Here is a 21716-nt window from a genome sequence, read left to right as displayed (position 1 = left end):
GCCCAACGCGTCTCAGGACCAGGTGGAATGTCTGCAGCCGCCAGAACTTGCTGCCCAGTCACACAAGGGTTCAAATCTAAACCCTAAACCCTTAAACCCTAAACCCTTGAGGGTTCAAAATTAAACCCTAAACCCTAAACCTAAACCCTAAACCCTAAAAAATGAACTGCTGCCCAGCCTGCAATGTTTTGGGCTGTGGCTCTTGGGGTTAGTATCTGCACAGTATTTAGCCCTCTTACAAGCAGACACACCCCTGGATGGGCTGTTGAGGCCAGTGATCATGCGTGCCAAACTGTGTGCACCAATCTGCAGGCACCCCCTCACTCCATGGGTACACGCACCCATACCGCCGGCGAACCGGACCTCGTGAGTTGTCGGGGTGGATGAGTTCTTCGACTCCAGCCCAAAAAAGCTGGGTTCCAGGACTGCACCGAGGGTCGTTTGGGGCAGACTGTGCCCATTGTTGACTCAGGATTTGAATCTGTGGGGGTGGTTGCACCATGCTCCCCCCAGCCACCTTCGTTGGCATACATCTGGCACGTCCCATGCACCCACCAGACACTGCTGCAGGCGTGTTAGGACGAGGGGGAACGTCTGCAACCACCATGAACCGCTGGGCAGTCGTGCAAGGGTTCATATCTAAACCCTAAACCCAAACCCCAACCCGTTGAAAATCACTTCCACCCACGCCCCCAGGGTGGTTTGGGTCGGCTCAAGGTGGTTGTGCACTCCAGCCCAGGGCTGCAGCAACCATTGAGCATGCAGCTGTTAGAGGCCCCTCACTTTTTTTGGCATGACGTCATGGTGAGTGATGATACATCATAAGGTGATGTCACCACCAGTCACACATGACTGAGGGGTTACTGCCGCTGGCTGGATCCACCTCATCAAGGGCTGGCTGGTGCGGCTGGTGCCAGTGCAAAACAGCAGGTGCCAGGTTCTGAGGTGTGCACGCCTTGACTCAGCACGGCGTCACTTGGGCGATGTCACTGGTGACCCCTGATCACGTGAGTGTGGACCTGTGACGCCAGCACGCCTCAAAGGGGGTGAACCCACATACCCTAACCTGCCCAACTAGCCTGAGGAAGATAAGCTAGTGTTGCCCTATTCGCCCTGCACAGCACAAGTTGCACCCATCGCACAGCACCCACTGGGCAGGAAAAACGCGGCTGACAAGCACCATTGAAGACTTGTAGAAGCCGAGGCAGCGCGTTACAGACACGAGAACCCCGGCTCGCAGAGTTGTTGCTGGGGGCCCGAACCTTGACATCACCGGCATTCATGTGAGGGAATGCAAGTGCCTGTAGTTTAGTGCGGGCTGCCCGGCGCAGCCCACCCACCTCAAGATTCAGAGTGCTTGCTTGACTGCAGCCCAGGAAACGGTCACCAGCTGACGGCACCGTCAGCTAGCCTCACTGCCTGGATGAGCTTGCACGGGAGTGGCTGTGAGATGTTTTGAATGCAATGTATAATTGTTGGTTTCTGAATCTGGTTATGGGCAGCAGACAAATGCTTACAAAGTGCGTGGCTGCACTGATCCCAGTGGTATCTTCCATGGGTGTACAATCAGCAAGCACTGTTGCAGGGCGCACGAGAGAAGCACAAAAACCGCGGCAAAGGAGGTTCCGACCACCAAGCTTGTTGCATTCTGACAAGCAGAGTGCATGGCCTTCCTTCCGTCGCGTAGCCCAAAATTACCAGAATAGTGCAGAAGCTGCATGCTGCGCTGTTGCACTCTGCTGGCTCGACCTTGCGCGCATGTCTCACCAAATGGCAAAAAGCGAGAGGCAGCGCCGAAGATCTCAAAAATGTTGCTTTTGACCCTCAAGAACTGCACATCTCTGCCTAGCTGTCAACAACCGCTGCCTCCGCCACCTCTGCTACGGCAGCCTCGAGCTGCGGCGCCTTCTGCTGCTTGGGCTTGGCACCGTTGACGAGGTTTTCGGCCCCCTTGACCACCTTGATGAACTCGATCTTGTCGCCCACCTTCATGAGGCCCAGGGTGTCCTGGTTCTGCACCACGTACCCGAAGACCGCATAGCGGCCGTCAAGCAGGTTGGCGCCAGTGGGGGTCAGCTCACTCTCCTTGAGCAGGAAGAAAACCTACAGAAAAGGGGGGCGTCGTGGGAGGGGGGCGCGCGTCAGAGAGGATCTGGCAGGGGAGCCGGGGCAAAGCTCAAGCAAAGGAAATGACAGGTAAATCCTAACCCTGGCACCGGCTCTGGCAGCGTGCTGGATACGACCGACCATTCCCCTCACCTGGCTGCTGGCACTGTTGTTGTCAAACTCCGCGCGGGCCCAGGCCAGCGTGCCGTATGCGTTGAAGGGCAGCACTGGTGTCTCGTTGTAGCGACCCAAGTCCTCCAGGTTGAGGTCGTACACCGGCTCCTTGTCGCCCTCCACACGGATCTCCATGGGGACACTGCAGCAGTCAGGGGCACAAGAGCAACATGGGCGGAGGGGACTAAGGGAGAGGGAGCATTGCACGCTGGGGAAGATGCGGTGAGCACGATGGCGCATTTGGCTAGGGTTTGGCTGTGACCCCTGTTGCAAGCCTGCCAGCTGCACAGGCAGCTCAGCAAGGGGCCCCTGTCACGCGCTGCAAGACCCTGCAGACATGCAGGCGCCACCCACTGCTCCACACAGCCACGCGAGTTTGTACCAGCCACTCACATGCGCAGCTTGCCCGTGTCGGGGTCCACAAACCCGGTCGCAGGGCCATCAGGGTCCCCAGTCTGCACCACGAAGCCATCAGAGCGCTGGATCTCCATCCCATTGTAAAAGCCGCGCTGCACCAGGTCCAGGAACTGGAAGGTGGGTGAGGTTGGGTAAGGGAAGGGGAGGAGAGGGCAGGGGGGAAGCAGTGGGAAAGGGATTGATGGAGTGTGGGTGATGCGAACGCAACAGTTTCAGCGGACTTGGTTCTGTGGGGGTTGGTGGGGCAACACGTGCTGGTGATAATTATGGAGGAGTTGAGGACCGCTCCACAATCCGCTTCAACGTATTGCAAGAGGGCATGGCTGGATCCTGCATTTTGCAGAGACCCGGGTGCTCAGCGGTTTCAACAACAGGCCGCCACCATCGCCACACCTGGCCGGCTGACACGGGTGCGTTGTAGCCATCAAGAACAATGGTCAGGGTTGGGGAAATGGGCCCCTCGGGTGTCTCACGGATGTCCACCTTCATCTCCAGCGTGGCGCGGCCCTGAGTGGTCGGTCATATTGATGGGGGCAGGACAAGAAGGAATGGTTTGGCAATCAGACTGCTTCAGGGAGTGCCGGCGAAGCACAAAGAATGCCATCCCGGCATATTGAGTCGTGAATGTGTGTTATGTGTGGCAGTCGTGCCACTGTTCCCTCTTGATGCCAACGTGAACGGACGCGAGGCTACTGCCCTCCCCTGACACAGCCAGCCGCCAGCCCACCTTGAGCAGGGGCCTGTCAGCGTACTCCTTGGGCACCTCAAAGGTGAGGCCCGACACCATCGCCTCCTCCACCTGCCCCACGTACTCCAGGCACTCCCGCTGCTTGATGGGCACCAGCTGAGATGGTCGGGAAGCAGCCAGAGCAGGAGGACGGGTGGCGTTGCAGTGCAGGTCAGCCGGAGCAGCAACTTTAGATACGACTGAGAAGCCATGCGCGCACTCAGGCGCAGTGCTACCGCATGACAGCTGTGCGTTGACATACCGCGATCGTCCTGCCATTGCCGACCCCGATCCGTTTCATGCACCAACCACAACTCAACACACAACCACCTCTAGGGATGGGGGCGGGGACCACAAGGCACCCACCTGCTTGTCCTTGGCGTCGATGATGGCGTTGAACTCAACCAGGGAGGCCTCCAGCTTAGCCAGAGCAGCCTGGCCCTCAGCCCTCTTGGAGGGCGCGAAATCGGCCACGATCTTGTCGCGGCCACTGCTGATGGCGCTCTGGGCCGTGCGCAGGGAGCGCGCAATCGGCCCCAGGGACTTCGAGCCGGGCACGCGCAGCTCCTCGCTAATCGCCTCCAGGGCCCTCTGGCAGCCGTGGTGGAGGCAAGGGGTCGTCCAGGGGTTCAGGTTCCGGGGGGCTGGTGGCCAGTGTCAGGCGAGGGGGCCACATGCACCTGCAAACAATGCATCGTCGCGCAAGGCCTGCGTGCTGCAGATGCACGCGTTGAACGAGTTTGCCGCTGCTGTCAGGGCCCATGCGGTGCCGGCGCACCTGTGCCTGGCGTATGGGCTTGTTGTTGATGGGCAGTGCGTTGCGCAGAATAGCAGATGCATTCTTGACGCCGTCGCCTGCAGTCAGCTTCGCATATGCCGGGGGCGCCTGGGGCAGGTGCATGGGGCAAGAGCAGACACGGATTGACAGATGATTTCGGGCTTAGATGATGAACCAAGTTGAGGATTTTTTGACGACATGCATGCATGTGTCCGTGTCGCAACAGCAACGGTCCTTAGGCATCCCCGCGAACCCGCACAGCGTCAACAGGCGCGCCAGTCGTGTGCGTACGCGGCATGACACCGGGTCAAGCCCATTGAGGGCTTCATGCTGGTTGACAAATGCCCTTCAAACCCTCAGACCTGCCGACCCGGCCGCGAGCCATGCTGCGCACCTCAAAGGCCATGAGGGGCATCACGGCGGTCGCTGCGGCCAGCAGGCCGACCGCGCACCGCTGCAAAAAGTCGGGGCCCTGCCGAATCGCACATGGATCGAGTTTGAAGGCCATGCGATCGTGCAGAAGGCGAAATGAGCCCAAAATGGATCGCATCCCCACCCCACCGACCCACCTCGCCCTCCTGACGCTGATGGGCCTTGCACGCCACCCGTTGCTGAGTTCTGCCCCCGAAGACCGGGGTTGGTGCCCTAAGGCCGGAAACCGATGCCCTCTGCCCCAGGCGCCGCTGCATTGTGCTGCCAAAGGACGCCATTGCTCCGTGTCTTCTTGACGGGATGCGTGATCTGTCGGGTGAGGCTTTGGATAGTAACTGAGACTGTAAAACGAATAATAGCAAGGTCTGATGCGAGCTTTGGGGGTGTACACAGTGTCAGTGGCGCCGAGATTTTAGCTGGTGTGTGGGTGCCCTTTGATCCTGTAGTTTGCCAGCAGCCGTCAGTGCACACGGAGCTCATCAGCCATGACTAGACCCTGTGATTGCCACGAGTGCACCAAGGGTATCAACTCAATTATTGTTACAGGGCGTAAGCAGCAGAACGCCTTGTCGGTTACAATCGCCTTCCTTTACTACAGCACTTGGCGTGCGGTACTTGCACACGAGGTCCCTTGCAAAAACAGGGTTCTCTGGTGAGAGGGCCCATCCATCTGTGAGGCACCAATGGTGACCTTACAGCAGATTCCCTTACAAAGGTCTCCAGCACCTGCGGTTGTCGGCATGTTGGCAAGTCAGGAGCATTCACCACAGGGAGAATTTCTCACCTGTTACGCATGCCTGGGGCAAGCTGGGTTGTACTGCCCGTCTCTGATCTGGACCAGCCCTCTATCCTCCCGTTTATTGCAGGACCAGCACGCTGTGCCTGGAGTATTGCAATTTCGCAGAAGGCTTTATGTTCAACCTACACCTTTGGGCTGTAGGATGACGCGACAATGCATGTCGCTTGTTTAACAACCACCACAGATGAGTACTTGAATCGCATTACTCGCCAATCTCGTGCAAGTCACTTATGTCAAGGGATGCAGGCAGACTCCCCAACGGCTGACCGCCTCCAAGAGAACCTACTCTAGGCGCACCAGCACAAGCTTCATGCATGCCCACCCTTGTGGTATGGGTTTTCACAGGGGCGCGCACTGCAACCCTTCCCAGGACAACTTGTGGCAAACCACACGGATGATTTCAAAGATTCTCTGTGGAGCAGCCATGGGCAGGAGTGCCCCTCATGTTTGTTGATGATGCGGCTTGCCACACTCGCTGGGGTGCTCAGAGTGTGCGGGGATAGCATATCTCAGGCTCACCAGGTAAGAAAGTTTTCGTAACTGCATGCACAACGAGTGTTATGCATGTGTCATGACTGTGAGTAAGTACAGGTGGCCCCAATGGGTGCGAGCCATTGCCCAGCATGCATCAACCAGGTTCGCCCTGCAATTCCGTGACCTGACAGGCATCCCCTGACGACACATGATACCACCAAAGCACCATACTGGCATCGATCGATGCAAGTTGTGTTCGGATGCAAAAGCCAGACTAGTGATCATGTGATCACGCGTGCTGTGCGCGCTGCACTGGTAGTGACGGCTGTCACTTGGGCGATGCCACCGGACGCTGTCAGCTGACCTGCACGGCGAATGCACGGCAACTGATGCATCTGATTTTTTTGTGAGTCCGAACATGTCGCAAACGCAGCCTTGCTCCATTTGCTCACTCGCGGAGTGAAATCCGAGTTTATGCTCAAGATCCTCGCCCCTGCACGTCTGCTTGTGCCGGGGAACAATCATACAATCTCCTTGAGGCCGAGAAAGACCCGATCCTTCTGCAAGCCCATCACAGAATCGAGTGGGCTTGAGCGCAATCACAACGTCAACGCGAGCCCAGGCACCATTGTCAAAGGCCTCCTACCATCACCAAGGCCTGGCGCCTGTTGTCATGCGGGCAGCGGCCCATGCGGCTCACTCCTTGGCCCAGCCGCGGGGGTGGTTCGCTGCATCGCCGCCATGCAGCATCGCGTTGCGCAGCAGCGCTTGCCGGCGCGGCGGCAAGGCAGCGACAGCACTGGGGGATGGCAGCAGCGGACCCGGTTCAGTAGACGGCAGAGGTGGAGATGCTGGGGGCAGCAACACGCCAGGTGGAAATCTGGCGAGCGCTGCTACTCAGTTCAAGCCGCCGCTGGCGCCACCCACGGCGACGCTCGGGAAGCCGCGCCGCATCCCTCATGCCGCAGGGGAGGGTGCCGGCGCGGTCGCGGCTGCAGCGGCTGAGGAGGTGCCAGCGGGGGCGGTACAGGCGGAGTCTGCCGTCCCGTGGGGAGGCGTGGTGGCTCTAGCAGCAACTGCGGCCATGATATGCAGCATCGACCGCGCGGCAATGTCAGTTGCAATCCTGCCCATGGCGCAGCAGTTCGACTGGTCTGACACCATAAAGGGCGAGATCAACGGTCTTTTCTTTATGGGTGGGTGCAAATGCAGGGGGTTGGGGGCAGGTTTGATGGTCAGGCAGGGGTCAGGAGCATGCTGGATCAAACGATGAGCCCGATTAGTAGTGTTGCTTCAGACCTTGACTCACCCACACACATGCCATTCCGTGCTGCTTACACTCTCACCGCAAAGGCTACACCATCACCAACCTGGTCGGCGGCTACCTGTCCGCCACTGTTGGCGCCAAGCGCACCCTGGGCACTGGCGTGGTGGTCTGGAGTTTCTTCACAATGCTCACGCCTGCCGCTGCGGCGACGCGCGCTATGCCGCTGTTGCTGGGAACGCGCTTCCTAATGGGGTGTGGGGAAGGCACGGCCTACCCCTGCGTCCAGAGCGTTGTGAAGGGGTGGGTGCCCCCCGGCAGCCGCAGCCGCGCGCTGACAATGGTCTACGGTGGCGGTCAGATTGGCACCATCCTGGCCCTCCTGACGGCGCCGCTGATCATCGAACGGCTGGGCTGGCCCGCCGTGTTCCTGGTGGGTGTGGTGTGTACGGCCCTGACGCACGGCCGCCATGCATGTGAGACTGCACGGGCATCACAATCAGTGTGCCTCCTGCCACCGGGAGGATGCCGCGTGTGCTGCTGGTGTGCGACCGCTGATGTGTTGGACTTGTGCTGCTCAACCCTAACCTTCAGGTGTATGGCTCCTTGGGGATGGTCTGGATGGTGTTCTGGCAGACAATGGTGGGCGAGGTTCCTCCGCTCTTCAAGCAGCGGGAGCAAGAGCAGCAGGCGGCGGCAGACGCCTCGACCCAAGCAGCATCACCGGAGACCGGCAGTACCGGTGGTGCTGCCAGGAGCAGCAGCGGCGGCAGCAGCAGCGGCGGCAGCAGCAGCGGCGGCAGCAGCAGCGGCGGCAGCAGCACTGGCAGCAGTGGCGGCGGCAGCAGCAGCGGCAGCGGCAGCGGCAACAGCAGCGCGTGGCTGGCCCCGTCAGACCCAATGCCCAGCCTGTTCAAACTGCCGTGGCGTCGCTTCCTGACCAATCGGGCATTTATAGGCCTGATGTGTGCACACTCGATGTTTGGGTCGGGGCACTACATCATTCTCAGCTGGCTGCCCAGCTTCTACAGCGATGTGTTCCATCTTGACGTTTCCAGTTCGGCCACTCTGAGCATCTTCCCATGGTGAGCCCGGCAGAGAGGGCTAGATGGGGCTGAGCAGGGGGTTTGCAAACCCCACTCCAGCTTCGCATGCGTGTGGGGATTTAGAGGGCGGCAGCCTGGCTCCCTAGTTCAGACTGCCCTCGCCTGAAGCGCACTGTTCAGCCTAGGCTTACTTGTACTGCCCTCCCCACCCGCTGGCCACCTGCTCCACCAGGGTGGCTAGTGCAGTCGTGTCTGCCAGCAGCGGGTGGATTGCAGACACCCTGGTCAACAACGGCACCCTCACGACTACTCAGACCCGCAAGCTGATGCAAAGCGCCGGCATGCTGCTGCCTGCAGCCTGCCTGCTGGTGCTGGCAGACGCGCAGGACGGCCTGGGCCTGGAAACGGCCATCCCCCTGATGATCGGGTCCGTGGCGCTGGGCGGTTTCCAGTCGGCTGGTTTTGCCTCCAACCACCAGGACATTGCCGGGGACCGGTACGCCCCCGTGCTCTTTGGCGTCACGAACGCGCTCAGCAGCCTGGTGGGCAGCGCCTCGGTCTACGCCACAGGCGTGCTGCTGGACGCAGGCAACTCGTGGTCGGCGGTGTGGACCCTGGTGGCTGGGATGTATGTGTTTGGCACGGCCGGCTACCTGCTGCTGGGGTCGGGGGAGCGCCAGTTTGAATAATTGATGGCACAACAGCAGCTTTTGCAACGGTGAGCACGTGTCGGTGCTGGTGCTGCAAATTCACCTTTGGACCTGCCGAGCAGGGCCATGCGACAGTTGCGCTTTTGGACAAGCGCGCTGCCTCTCGCTATTGACTCAGCACAACTTTGTGGTGCAGTTGTTGCAACGCCTCCCAGCCCATTAATGACATGGCTTTTTGTATGGGAGAGGTTGCTGTGCGTATGTGTGTCTGTGTGTGTGGGCGTGGGTGTGTGCCTGTGTATGTGTGTGTGGGTTGGAACCCGCTGTGAGGCAACGCTGGGTGTACAGAATGCAGATTTCCAGGCTCCGAGACCCATATCCTCCTACTAGGTGTGTTCTCAGCAGGCCCAACAGGTGAATCCTTTGGCTGCCTGCTTCTGAGAGCGTCCTGTGCTGCACATGTGCTGTAACATTGGTCTCCTATATTCAGGCACATTGGAAGGCCCGGCAGTCTTCCTGCCCAGGGTTACCCGCCACTCATGGCTGCGAAGGAGCGCACAGGAGTGTTACTGTACAGGCAGGAAGCTGCTGGTTGTGAAGGTGGAGCGCCCCAAGATGTCTGGTAGCAGCTTGCGACACGTCACCTGCAGCCTGGGGGGGGAGGCAGGGGGAACATGGCGGTAGGGAGAAAGGCGGGACATGCGACATGTCGGCGCAGCTGACTGACACAAGCACGCGTGCAGCCACAGGCTCGCGACGGGTGCTCACAAGTTGTGTCCCCTCACTGGCACCGACTACGCCCCTCTGCCCTGCCCCCGCACACCTCTTGCTGAGCTCTGCTGGGTCCCTCACAGCAGCCAGGCTGCGGCCCAGCGGAGTGACAGCCGCGCCAGCACTGAAGCCTGCAATGCGCTGCGCCAGCAGCATGTAGCCGGCGTCAATGTCCACGCGCACCGAGGGTGGGCCTGCAGGAAAGAATCAGGAGCAGCTGTCTTCAAGCCTAGACATCGGGCAGCATGTTTTGATCAGCAAATGACGACGCGTGATGGCTGACAAGACTTCAGCGCACCTTTCGGCATCCGGCCCCTCCTTTCACCAACAGCCCACCTTCAGCGTGACCTCCACCCAGCCCAACCCACCTGCAGCGCTGAGTGTGCCGTCCAGCCAGGACAGGTCCAGGAAGTACTGCGCCAGCGCCTCCGGGGCCAGACCCTCGGGGGCCAGGGCGGCATACCGCGCGCTCAGGCCCGACGCCACAGCCTCCAGCAAGGGGGGCAGCAGGTACGACATGTGGAGCCTGGGGGGCAGGGGGATTGTGCCGCCACCAGACAGGTGTGCTGCGCAAGTGGTGCAAAGGTGCAGCGCACGGCCCCAGTGCAGGCTTGAGCACCCCCCAATCCTTTCCCCCACCGCACCTGGCGTACGTGTAGGCCTCAGCCTGGACCTGGGCCAGAGCCTGCAGCAGGCCCGCCACACCCGGGGTGATGTCACGCAGCTCAGGGGGGGTGCCCACAGGGCCGCCGTCTGCACGCACGTACGCACTCATCAGCCGCTCCAGCTGCCGGCGCTTGCGGTCACGGTACAAATCAAACATGGCCTTTGCATGGGAGTGGGGTAGGAGGGTCAAGGGTTGGGACGGAGCAGTGACATAGTGCCGGGTCTGATCACTGTGAAACAACTCAGGGTTTGCCGGCTAATCCCACGCCACAGGCGCCCAGCCCACGGAACTGCCCCCTCACCTGTAGTGCTGCATCCATGCGCTTGGCGAGGCCCTTGATCGTGCGGCTCACGCGCTCCACCTCAGAGGCAACCTCGCCTGGGCATGTGAGGAGGGCCGTGACCATCAAGGCGCGAACCAGCAAATGCCGAGCACCAAAACGGTTGGCAACCAACACGCTCTAGCCACTGGAGTGCACGCCATCGCCGCGCACATGCCAGGGCCAGGCACCCAATACAAACAGCAACCCACAGCCCTGCTCCGCCCCCCCCCCTTGCCCCCACCATCAAGCCACACCACCTGTCAGCACAAGCAGGAAGCGCTGTGTGAGGGACCCCATCAGCTTGGTGCGGATGTAGCTCAGGTTGGAAGCCGTCAGCAGCAGCCGCACATCATCGCTCACACCTGCCACGCCCCCGACACCCACGCCGCCGCGCCCGCCCTGCAAGCCGCCACGCACGGCAGGGCCGCCACTGCCCGAGCCACCCGCACCGCCGCCCTCCCCTGCGTCGTCGTCGCTGTCGTACAGCAGCACGCCCCGCGCCTGAGCCTGCGGCCCCCGCCGCCAGTACTCGCGCGGCGACCCCCCGCCCCCTCCTGGGTCGGGGCCACCGGTGCTGCTGCCGCCGCTCTCATCGTCGCCGCCGCGGGCTGAGCTCGGCATGTCACCAGCATGGGGGTTGTAGCGCTCCGCCAGAGCCGCAAGGCAGGCGGTACACTGGCCCAGGCAGGCAAAGAATGCCACGTGCAGGGGCCGCGTGGTGATGTCAGCAGGCAGCTCCCCGTCGAGCGCTGGGGTGCAGGCCGACGTGACGGCTTTGAAGTACTGCACTGCCACAGTGACCTCCTCCTGGGAGGGTGGGGGCGGTGATGCGGGGGAGTGGTTACGGTTCTTTGGTGCAAAGACAAGCCCGTGCGCCACGACCGTGATCAGACCACAGCTCTCGCCCCTTCAAGCAATCACACAACTCGTGAATGTCACACACATGGCACACATGACGCACGCAGCCGCAATGCACGCAGCCGGATGCGAAGAAAAGGGGCATACGCTTGAATGCTGTGAGATTCAACGCATACACTCGCTCCGACGACTTGCCTGCAAATACTCTGGCAGGTGTGTGACAGGAGTCTCGCCCTGAGAGTGAATGAGGCTGACGACCCATGACTCACGCGAGGCCAGGGTTGCAGGCAGCTGCTCCAGGTGGCTGGCCAGCTGCCGCACAGCTGCCTCCAGGCCGTAGCGCAGCACGCCCAGCACAGAGGCCACCGCACTCGGCGGCGCCCTCAGCTCCCGCAGTGACTCAACCACACGCGCCAGGCGCTGTTAACGGGGCACAGGGTTGAGAGGGAAAGGGGTTGGTGGAAAACTGTGGGGTGGCGAGTACCAATGAAAATGGTGAGATGGGAGATGGCGGGTTGTGAGGAGGCGGCGCAAGGTGGGGTCCAAAGGCCGCATGCGAGATATGGCACAGCTCTGGTAACCCCTTGAAGCCTTGGGGAGAACACTACCGCCGTCTATCCCTCGAGGCCCGGGCCGCATGTCCAGCCCACCTGGACGAGAGCCGCTGTCGCGCTGCGCAGCGGGCCCACCGCCGCCAGTGCCCCCGCCACCTTCTGCACGTCCCTGCAGTACGACTCGACCTTGGGGTGTGGCAAGGGAGACGTTGCAGAAACAGGTGGGAGCAAAACGTGGGAGGGGCTCCCCACGCCGTTGAGGCGCAACCCGCCAGTCGCCCGTGACCCAGGGCAGCAAGCGACCTGGGCGAAGCTCGCGGTTAGCAACCAGCTTGGAGGGTGAAAGCACTCCTCGACAAGCCCACCCTGCAGCATCGAACCATTCTCCACTTCCTCCCTCCCCCAAGGGCGCTGTCTTCACCCTCTGGTGTCGCGCACCAGCTTCTGCGCGGTGGCGGCCACTGTCTTGAGGGACTGCCTGAGGCGCGCCCTGACAGCAGGGGGCAGGTCAGGCACGTCTGCAAGGCGGCCGGAAGAGGCAGTGGCCCAGAACCCTGGCAGGCACGACAGCAGGACTGATGACAGCTCCGCCACGTGGCTGCAGGGGCAGGGGGGCGGGAGGGGAGGGGGCGGCGGGTCCACACGCAGCAGCAGTGCAAAGGGTTTATGTCGGCATAACATCGCTTGCCCCAGGGCCCTGGGCAACAGGGTCGCGGCGTGATTGTGACCACAAGAGCCTGTCACACTTTCTATTATCAGCCCGCACCCCAGCAGCCCCCTCACTTGAGCATGAGCTGCTCGCCAGGCGTCTCAGAGGTGTTCTGCACCAGCCGCGACTGCAGGGGTTGTGGCTGCAGCCCAGACAGCGGCGCGAGGCGCGATGCGGGCCCGCCCAGCCCCGCGGCTGGCCGCCCGCCCTCGCCGCCCACAACACGCAGGGGCGCTGGGGTTGCCACACCCGGTGCAGACGACGAGGCCCCTGCCACAAACAATGCTGGGGCCACCAGCAGGGGTGTGACACCCGGCTGATCTTCAAGCCGCAACGCATCGGCCTCAGAACCAGCGCTGTTGGCCCCCAATTCCCGGTCGCCATGAGAGTTTTCGTCCCAGGCCAACAGCTGCTGCTCCAACACCTTGGATTAAGGTTGGGTTTGGGGTGTAGGGTTTACAATTGAGCATTCAGAGGGATATAAGGGTAGCAGGGGCGTGGCAACGGCGAGGGGGGGAAGGCATAACAAGCAAACATCCTTGTGCTCCACCTTAAGGGGCATTGTTGGGTCATGTCCCTGCAACAGGCACCTGACACTGAGCGGCAACCAAACTGACTGCCGTGCCTGTGTGGCGTCGCCCCGGTCCCCTGAGACCCGCACCTTGGCGCTCTCGGCCCCCACCACAGCGCAGTACCGCTCCCTGAGCCGGGCCATGGCGCGTGCCTGGTGGTCTTGGGCGGACGCCATTTCGCTGCGCGCGCGCCGCTCGCGCGCCTCCAGCAGCAGCCCCACCGGATCCTTGCCCTGGGGGCCCGGAGGGCGGGGAGGGTTGAGCGCTGAAGGTGGCATGACACCGCAGAGGGCGTCTGCGAACGAGGCCGCTGACAGCCGTGCCAATCACGGCTGAGCCATCAATGCACATCTCGCGCGCGCATATAGACACACACCCACACGCGCGCGGGCACCCTGCCCCACCCCCTCCCCCTCTCCCTCCATCTCTCTGCGCCCCCTGCCATATCCCGCGCCCACCTGTGCAAGGGGCAGGCCCTCTGCCTGCAGCGCCAGCATGTGCAGCAGCAGCTCCGGCGCGCTGGCTGCCGGCAGCTCGGGGTGAGCCACCTCCGCCTCCAGCTGCAGCCAAACCTCACCCACACGCTGTGCAGGGGCGGCAACACAGCGATGGCGGTCCGGGCTTGGACGTCAGGGGCGGGCTGAGAACGGAGGCGAGCTGGGCTGGTTGGGTGCGCTGCTAAGGCAAGACCTGCCTTGATGGGAATGCTGCTACTGCAATTCAAATCACGCTCCTGCACCTCCAGCGCCCCCCCCCCCCCGGGTGCTCACCCTCTCAATCTCAGTGTGCAGTCGCGCCCAGACCTTGGCGGTGTTGTTGCTGCCGGGGCGGATGAGGGCGTTGGCCTTCTTGTACTCCGCACACACCTGGGCAGGGCGTTCAGGGCAGTAGGTCCACAGGGCGTGAGGAGGCAGTCAAAGCACGGGACAGCAGCGCGAAGATGGTGGTCTGATGGCCCGAAGACTGCGGTGCGGTGTCTAGGTGCCTTGGCTCAAAGCTGAGAGGCCCAGGAAGGCCTTCTTGCAATTGTTTCAACGAAACGTCACAACACGCTGTGCCGCCAGCCATTGTTGAGGAGGCAAAGGGACGTGTGCGCATACAGCGCGCTCAACCCCCATACACGCACACACCCATGCACACATTTACATGCGCCTGAACGATGAACGCTCACGCACACATGCCCGCATAAACGCAAAGTCACTCGCACCTGCTCATAGTCATGGGCTGAAGCAAGGGACCTGATGCGCGAGGGCATGCTGAAGAGAGGCTGGAAGCGACGCAGGAGGGCCTGCAGGGAGGGGGGCACGTGATGCCACGGGGCCAAGCAGTGGCTGATTTGGAACTGATCGAGGTTGACTGGCTGTACCAAGCTGGACTGGCGGCTGCAAAAAGCTGGACTGACTGTATCAACTTGGCCTGGCGACAGCTGTGGTGTCCTGCGCGCACCTGGACCGACTTGATGCGCTCTGCCTTGCTGTGGCGCTCCAGCAGGGGGCCAAACGCCACCCTGGCAGAGGCCTGGACCTGACAAGTGAGGCCCACAGGCAGGAGAGGGTGGTGGTTGGCAAGGACACCACGTGCAGATAAGAACAGTGCACCAGCCGACCGTCGCCGCAGATGCTGCAGTTGCGTTGCTGTCCTGATTGAACATGCACAGAAGCCCAACAGCACGATCGCCCTCCCCGCCACAGCCCTCCTCCCACCTCCTCTACGGCAGAGCACAGGACCTGCGTGCTGATGCCCGTGCCGGCCGACTCAATCCGCTGCAGCTTGACGTATATGTCGTCGATTGTGGTCTTGCAGCTGATGAAGCGGTCAAAGTTCTGCTTGACCAGCGTCTTGAGCTGGCCCTGGCGCTCCCCCAGCTCGCGCTCCAGGGTGGTCAGCCCCGCTGCCAAGTCCGCAGGGCTGGTGGCCTCGTGGAAGACGGCCAGGTAGGCCTCAGGGTCAAAGCCTTCCATGGTGGGCAGGAGCTGGGTGGGGGAGTGCACGCAAAGGTGTGGCACGAGGCGGGAGGGCGAGAGTCGCGGGCCACAGCGGGCAGGGGTTGTGAGGACAACCGGAGGACAACGTGCTGACAGTCAAGAAATGGCGAAGTGCGGGCAGAACCACAGCCCCATCAACCACGGCCAGGCGCAGACCGCCGCACCATGTTCGTGGGAAGGTTGGACGCTCTGCTCGCAACAGAGGTGCGCCTCCTCGTTGAGGGGCTGCTGTCCACCGGTCGACCACTGCCGCTGGGGCCGCCAGCGCTCCCGCGCGCGTGGCTGCGGCCGCCGTCCTTGCCGCCCCCGCTGCCGCCGCCACGAGCTGTGAGCTCCGAGAAGAAGCGCCCCACTGCCCCCTTTGCCTGCGGGTCAGGACATGCGGTGCAGGCAGGTGATTGGGGACGGCTAAGATCAAGGGGCCAGCGGGTGTGTGTATGAGGGCCATGCAGTGCCAGGCAGCTGGAGTGCGCCATCAGCCCAGCACGCACACCGTCGCACCTGGCCAGGCCCTGCATCGACATTGACACCAGTGGCATTGCTGCGGGCCTGAGGGGCGGCGTCGCGCGTCGAGCGGCGCTCCTGCGGGAAAAAGGCATGCAGAGATTGCTGCTAGAGATACATGCCATGAGAGGATGCGCGCTGACTCCCCACAAATGCCGGCACGCCCTCCTCTGCAAACAGCAGTCTTAATGTAGGCAGTGCCAGCTTAACGGCCCGCACTGGAAACTGCAGCGCCTTGCATCCACACTGCAAGCGACCCACCGCCGGCTCACACAGAGCCCTGCAAGACGTGTACAACCACAGCCTGCGCAGCGCCTCGCAGCATCCACGTCCTCCAAATATTGCATGAGCGCACCAGTCTCATGGCCGCGGGGTCTATGCGGCCGAGGCCCAAGGGGTCCACCAGCTCCTGAGTCACGGTTACAGTGGTGGTGGGGTGCCACACCGCGTCGCGAGAGCGGTCGTCCGTTGGCGCCGTCTGCGCGATGCTGCTGATCAGCGCCAGAGCACTCGCGGACAGCTCGCCGCGGTCCACCTAGGGGCGGGGGGCCACAGGGAAGCAGGAGTTCCCAGGGAGTGGAGGGGGAGTGACGGGGAATGGCTGGACCGCGCAGAGGAGCGTTGCGCAGCGTGGCGCGATTGGAATTACAGCACGCAGGCGTGTCATGCCGGCGCCACCAACCGATGACAGCCCAGCCGTGTGGAGTGGGGGGTCATTTTGCCCTAGTCAATCAGCGACGGTGCCCCCAGAGACAAGGTTCAACAAACACAGCACCAAAGCGCAGGGCGCTGCTTGTACCGCATTTGTGTTCCCACCGCCAGCGCCAACCTGTTGACAAGCGCAACCGTTGCGACCGCATGCACGCACCTCCTGCCAGGTGGCCGGCCCCGCCGCAGTGCTGCAGGCGAGGGCCCTGCGGCCCTCCTGTCCGTCGTCATCGGCGTCCCCCTCGTCCTCCTCGTCATCAGTCAAGTACTCCTCGTCATCGTCCTCAACACCGCGACCGCCGCCGCGCGGGTGGTCACGCTCCCTCAGCTGTGAGCGAGACATTGCCGCCACCGCCGCCTCAAGCCCCGGATGCTGCCACAGCTATGCACTGCGCGGCTGACGCACCAGCCGTGCAAGGCCTGTGGCTCGGGCCACTTATCCGCGCCACCTATGGCCGCATCGGAGACGCCGCGGCGGGCGCCCCAGAGACGACGATAGGAGGGCGTTGGGGACACTGGGTGCGACCGCGCGCAAGCGGCGCAGTGCAACCGGTGCAAGCGGCGCCAGTTGAGGCGCACTGCAGTACGATAATCTGGACGCGATCAAGGTGCCTATATTCAACGCCTCGTCTTCCTGCCGACAAAACCTGATGAGGGCGAGACAAAGCGAATTTTACGCGAAGTTTGCAGGGGTGCACTCAGATCACCGAGACGCTTTCAAGATTACTGCCATGTACCCATCAAAAAACATGCGTCTTTGATGATCAAGTTCTAGTGGTATCAAAGGGCCGTGTACAAGGGGAGCGTTGCTACCGGAGGAGTGAGTGTGCCACGCAGATTGGCGCATGCCCTGGACGAATCTCAGAATGCTATCGTGATCATTCAAGAACCATATATCTGCTGCTTCTTACCATCTCAACAGACACGTACCACTGTACTTTACGAACACATTCGATTCTCAGTCTCGAAATCTGTCGGCAAAGCGAAGTGGGCGAAGTATCAGCGAAGTGCCTTGACGCAAAAGTCATTGTATGGCACGTCCCAAGTACTGGCGCGTCGTGGTGGTGACGATGACCATGGCGCTCGTCGCGCCAGGCGGGCAACCCGTGCGTGCCACGTTTGCGGACGAGCCTCGGCGGTCGGCGCCGGCAGGGCTTGCCGGCGTGAGGACATCGGTGCTGGCGCCAGACGAGCATCCGCGCACAGGTACAGGGTAATAAGCTGCTGCTTATATGGGCGCCGCTGTCAAGTATGTGACTCACGATGAAGTGTGCGAGATCATCGACAGTCCCCTGAGCGTTTCGCCCCATTCAAGTTACTGTACCACCGTGGCCCCCCCCCCAGCTACCATCGTCTCCAAGCGACGCTCGCCCGCACAGCCCGCGCTGTGCAATACCTCCAGCAACTCTTACCCTTGCCTCCTTGCGTGCGGCACTTTTGGCTCGCTCGCAGGTCGTCGCTTCGGACCTGGCCCCGGCCCTGTGCCCCCACTGCGCCTGCCTCCAGGCGCGGCTGCAGCGTCGCGCCGGTCGCTGTTTGCAGCGATGGGCCTGAAGCAGGAACCCCAGGAGGCGCTGGCCAGGCGCTGGCCATCCCAGGTTGTGCAGGGCGCTGGCCCGGCGCTGACCCTCTGCAGGAGGGAGCCTGCAGTGCTGACCGGCGTAAGCGGCCACATCGCCCTCAGAAGCACGGAAGGTGGGCGGCAGGCTAAAGTGTTGGACCTGGTTGACTGGGCGCACTGGCGCGTGCTCCCTGCACTGCGTGCACCAGCAACTCAAAGAAGGGGCTCAAGCAAACCAAGCATTGTGTGACGGAGTACGCCGTCGCGCAGTGCCATGAGCGGGCCGCGGCTGTTGGTTGCCACACAAAAGTGTGCTTTTTGGCCTCGGATATGAACGCGGGACTGTGCGCCCCTGAACCGGAATCGCACTCATCTACCAAGTCAACAACTGCGTTGACCGTGCCGCTCAGACAGCGGCATGCTTGATGCTCTTGCATATGAGATGTGCGCCCAGGACAATTGTGTGTGGTAATGCGTGCTGGACAAATGTGGAATTGTGTGTCCTGTTGTGCCTGACACATGCACATGCTCATGCAGTCTACACTGCCCTTTACTGCCTGTTCTGCTGTCCAATAGTCTTGCTTTCTGAATCCACGAAATCCAACAGGAGGCGTGTGCGGCTGGCGCCTGTCTCCCTCGCTGGCGGGGCCCGTGGAGGTTACAGTGGACGTGTCCGGTCTCGCACCCTCTGACGTGATCCAGCTGAGGCTACCCCACGGTCATACTGTGCTCCTGATGCCAGGCATGACTGGGCCGGGTATCCGTGGGGATGCGTGGACTAACGTCGTGGATGAGGGTGACATCATCCTTCAGCTGGGGCACCTGACGCGATCCCTGCCTGCTGAGCAGCAGCAGCAGCAGCAGCAGCAGCAGCAGCAGCAGCAGCAGCAGCAGCAGCAGCAGCAACCGCCGCCGCCGCCGCCGCCGCCGCCAGTGTTCAATGGGCATGCTCTGTCCCTGCTGGAGTCTGTGGCGCGCCCAGAGACGACAGAGGGGCGCGTCCAACCCATATCGGGCACGAGCGTTGCCAACGCCACCAAGCCGGGTGGGTGACAGTGGCTGGCCGGCAATGTGCTGAGGGGGGTGCTGTCACCACCCGCGCAAGATTGAAACAGTCAGCCCGCTACACGGAGCTCAGGGCAATCCCCACTGCCAACTTCAATCGGCCAGCCCCACATGCCATTCCCGATGTGGTTTATCCATGACCATTGCCGCACCATCTTCCATCCCCGCCAAACAAGCAGGCATCCTGGCTCTCGACCATGTTGCAGTTGTGAGCCTGTCCTGGTGGCCTGCCCACGACGACCGCGCTGACCTCATTGCCCTTCCACCACTCACACTGACCGCCCTGGGTGGCACCATGGCAGCGTTGATGCTGCTCCTGGTGTTGGGCGCACTGTTCTCCTGCCTCACCCCTTGCAGCGCACCCGTCAGATCCGACGATGGCAGCAACACCAGCGCACCCAACCGAGTGCCAACCAGAGTGCGTCTGCAGCTACAGCCAACGCCCTACAACAAGCTGGGGACAGCAGGGGAGTACATCAGGCGGCAATTTACAGCAGTGACAACACAGCAAACGGCAGAGCCTGCGCTGGTTAATGCCGCTTACATTTCAACCAGTTGCAGCCTTTCCAGCCAGCAAGACCCTCAGCCCCTCAGGACAACACAGGGGGGGCAGCTGCAGGAACCCACAATGACCATGGAAGCGCCAGCAGCCATGGGCACCCCTGCTGCAGCGAGAATGTCACAATGTGAGCTCGCAAGTCGCCCGGCACCTGCAGCTGGCCAAACTGGGACCAGCAGTGGAGTGGATCAGGAGGATAGGGTCTGCACGGCAGCTGCAGCGGTTGGTAGGGCGCTCGCGCCAGATACGCCTGAATCGACTCCTTGCCCAGACTCGCCGACCAGCACTGCTGTCACTTCTGCTGCCGCTGCTGCTGGTGATAGCATACTGACCAGGCCGCCGGTTGCCGAGAGGTCGGTGCATGGCGCGTGCTGCTCAATCTGCCTTATTGATTTTGAAGCGCCCAGTGTCGTGCTAGCGCTGCCTTGCACGCACGTGTTCCACCATGAATGCTGCGTGGCATGGCTGCTGCGCTCGCGCCTGTGCCCGGTGTGCAGGGCCGACGTGGTTGCAGGTGTCGCGGCATTAAATAGCACGCGCAGGCAGTGAAGACTCCATGAAGGCAGGCGGGCTGCGCCCCTTACCTGTTGCATTACTGCGAACGCTGAGTTCTGGGACTCTATCACCGTATTTAGTCGTGACCTACTGTTCTGGCTTGCTTTTCATAACCTCATTCAAGCTCGAACGAAGGGGCCTGCAAATTACAGCTTGGTTCTGGTGTATCCCCTCAGCACATTGCGGGCACCATGGTGCAACTGGCCAGTTGCCTGCTGGTGCATTGAGTTGTTGGGTTGTGAACGGCCTGTTCAGAGGCTTGAGCCATTTTCATATGATGATCTTGCCTGCGTATTTTGGCGCATGCTGATTATCACGTAGTGGGCATACGGGCTGTGCGAAGCGGGTGTGACAGGTGTTGTCACCCACGGGTCCAAGAGTGGCGATTGGTGCAGCCCCACCACGGCCCACCCTGAGGGAGGCCGCCTGCATAGTGTGTCAGCGCGCTGGAGTGTGAGTGCCGCACTGCATCTGTAGGCATTGCCCATGCCAGTGCAACTTGTGCACTCCAGGAACTACATTCATCATCGATTTTACGTGTTTTCCTTTGTATTAGCATGTGATTGTCCACAGAATCTTTGCATATGCCGGTGGGACACTGCTGTGGGGCGGCTTCAGTGCAGTGCTGATATACTGTATATGATGGGGGGAGAGCATTTTTGACGAAGGGGTCTCAAGGTCTGTATGCATTTGGGGCTCATGCAGCTGTCAATGTGTGGTGTACGCTGCCGTGTAAAACGCACTGAAGATGCTGGTGCCAGGACAGTAGCACACGCGGCAAGCCAGGCAGACTGGACGTTGCCAGCATCATGCATGGCGAAGCCCCTGCGATTCAAAGACGGTTTGTCCCTGCCTAACCATTAAAGCCTTGCAACCACCGCGTGAGATTACAGTGGGTAAGGATCACTCCATCCCCTCTGCTGCCGCCGCCCTCAGTAATCCCCCAGGTCCACCAGGGGGTCATCCAACAGGTCTCGCTCCAGCTGGTCAAAAGGGCCAGATTTTGGGGAAGAGGGGCCCGTGCGCACGGCAGCCACGCCTGCTGCGCCTGCGCCTATGCCCGTGCCTGCAAACATCGCGTTCCCCTGATGCGGCGGTGCAGGCGCGAAAGCCGACGCCGCCGGCTTGGCTGGTGAGGGCGATGGGATGGCGCAATTGGCAGTGGCAAGCCCAGCGTCCATTGCATCATCTGCGCCTGCTGTTTCTTGCCGTTGTACAGACTGCTGCTGCAGCTGCTCACGCTGCTCCTCCTGCTGAGACCATTGCTGCTGCTGCTGCTGCTGCTGCTGCTGCTGCTGCTGCTGCTGCTGCTGCTGCTGCTGCGGTTCCCGAAGTACCTCCTGCTGCAGTGGCTGCTGGTCTCCTCCTGCCTGCACCTGTGCCTTGGCATCCACGCTCGCCAGTGGCTGCTGCTGTGGCATTCGCAACGTCGATGCCAGGGATGGAGCTGGTGGCGGAG

The 21716-nt window shown here is 61.8% G+C and overlaps 5 protein-coding genes across 5 annotated transcripts; 2 read left to right on the top strand and 3 right to left on the bottom strand.

Annotated features, from left to right (window-relative positions):
* Positions 1–1845: 1845 nt before the first annotated feature.
* MNEG_4819 (Peptidyl-prolyl cis-trans isomerase, chloroplastic) lies at positions 1846–4710 on the bottom strand (the record flags this gene model as incomplete). The annotated part of the gene is made up of 8 exons (XM_014046709.1): positions 1846–2103; positions 2260–2422; positions 2674–2807; positions 3091–3204; positions 3425–3541; positions 3791–4015; positions 4203–4310; positions 4597–4710. The coding sequence occupies 8 exons, from the start codon at positions 4708–4710 to the stop codon at positions 1846–1848; spliced, it is 1233 nt and encodes a 410-aa protein (XP_013902163.1).
* A 1870-nt stretch (positions 4711–6580) lies between these two features.
* Positions 6581–8906, top strand: MNEG_4818 (Sodium-dependent phosphate transport protein 1, chloroplastic; the record flags this gene model as incomplete). The annotated part of the gene is made up of 4 exons (XM_014046708.1): positions 6581–7103; positions 7261–7604; positions 7766–8256; positions 8450–8906. The coding sequence occupies 4 exons, from the start codon at positions 6581–6583 to the stop codon at positions 8904–8906; spliced, it is 1815 nt and encodes a 604-aa protein (XP_013902162.1).
* Positions 8907–9433: 527 nt separating this feature from the next.
* Positions 9434–16860, bottom strand: MNEG_4817 (Exocyst complex component 2; the record flags this gene model as incomplete). The annotated part of the gene is made up of 20 exons (XM_014046707.1): positions 9434–9518; positions 9691–9832; positions 10007–10164; positions 10283–10464; positions 10607–10683; positions 10885–11376; positions 11755–11905; positions 12136–12225; positions 12478–12637; positions 12823–12890; positions 13410–13553; positions 13779–13904; positions 14091–14186; positions 14528–14608; positions 14767–14844; positions 15024–15293; positions 15470–15670; positions 15807–15887; positions 16165–16344; positions 16678–16860. The coding sequence occupies 20 exons, from the start codon at positions 16858–16860 to the stop codon at positions 9434–9436; spliced, it is 3045 nt and encodes a 1014-aa protein (XP_013902161.1).
* A 1962-nt stretch (positions 16861–18822) lies between these two features.
* MNEG_4816 (hypothetical protein) lies at positions 18823–19131 on the top strand (the record flags this gene model as incomplete). Its single annotated transcript, XM_014046706.1, has 1 exon — positions 18823–19131. The coding sequence occupies one exon, from the start codon at positions 18823–18825 to the stop codon at positions 19129–19131; it is 309 nt and encodes a 102-aa protein (XP_013902160.1).
* Positions 19132–21189: 2058 nt separating this feature from the next.
* MNEG_4815 (hypothetical protein) lies at positions 21190–21678 on the bottom strand (the record flags this gene model as incomplete). The annotated part of the gene is made up of 1 exon (XM_014046705.1): positions 21190–21678. The coding sequence occupies one exon, from the start codon at positions 21676–21678 to the stop codon at positions 21190–21192; it is 489 nt and encodes a 162-aa protein (XP_013902159.1).
* Between the last annotated feature and the right edge of the window lie 38 nt (positions 21679–21716).

The sequence above is a fragment of the Monoraphidium neglectum genome, assembly GCF_000611645.1.
Source record: "Monoraphidium neglectum strain SAG 48.87 unplaced genomic scaffold scaffold00687, whole genome shotgun sequence".
In the NCBI taxonomy this organism is placed as follows: domain Eukaryota; kingdom Viridiplantae; phylum Chlorophyta; class Chlorophyceae; order Sphaeropleales; family Selenastraceae; genus Monoraphidium; species Monoraphidium neglectum.
Note: the sequence above shows the minus strand (reverse complement) of the source record. Positions and strands in the feature narration are given on the sequence as shown.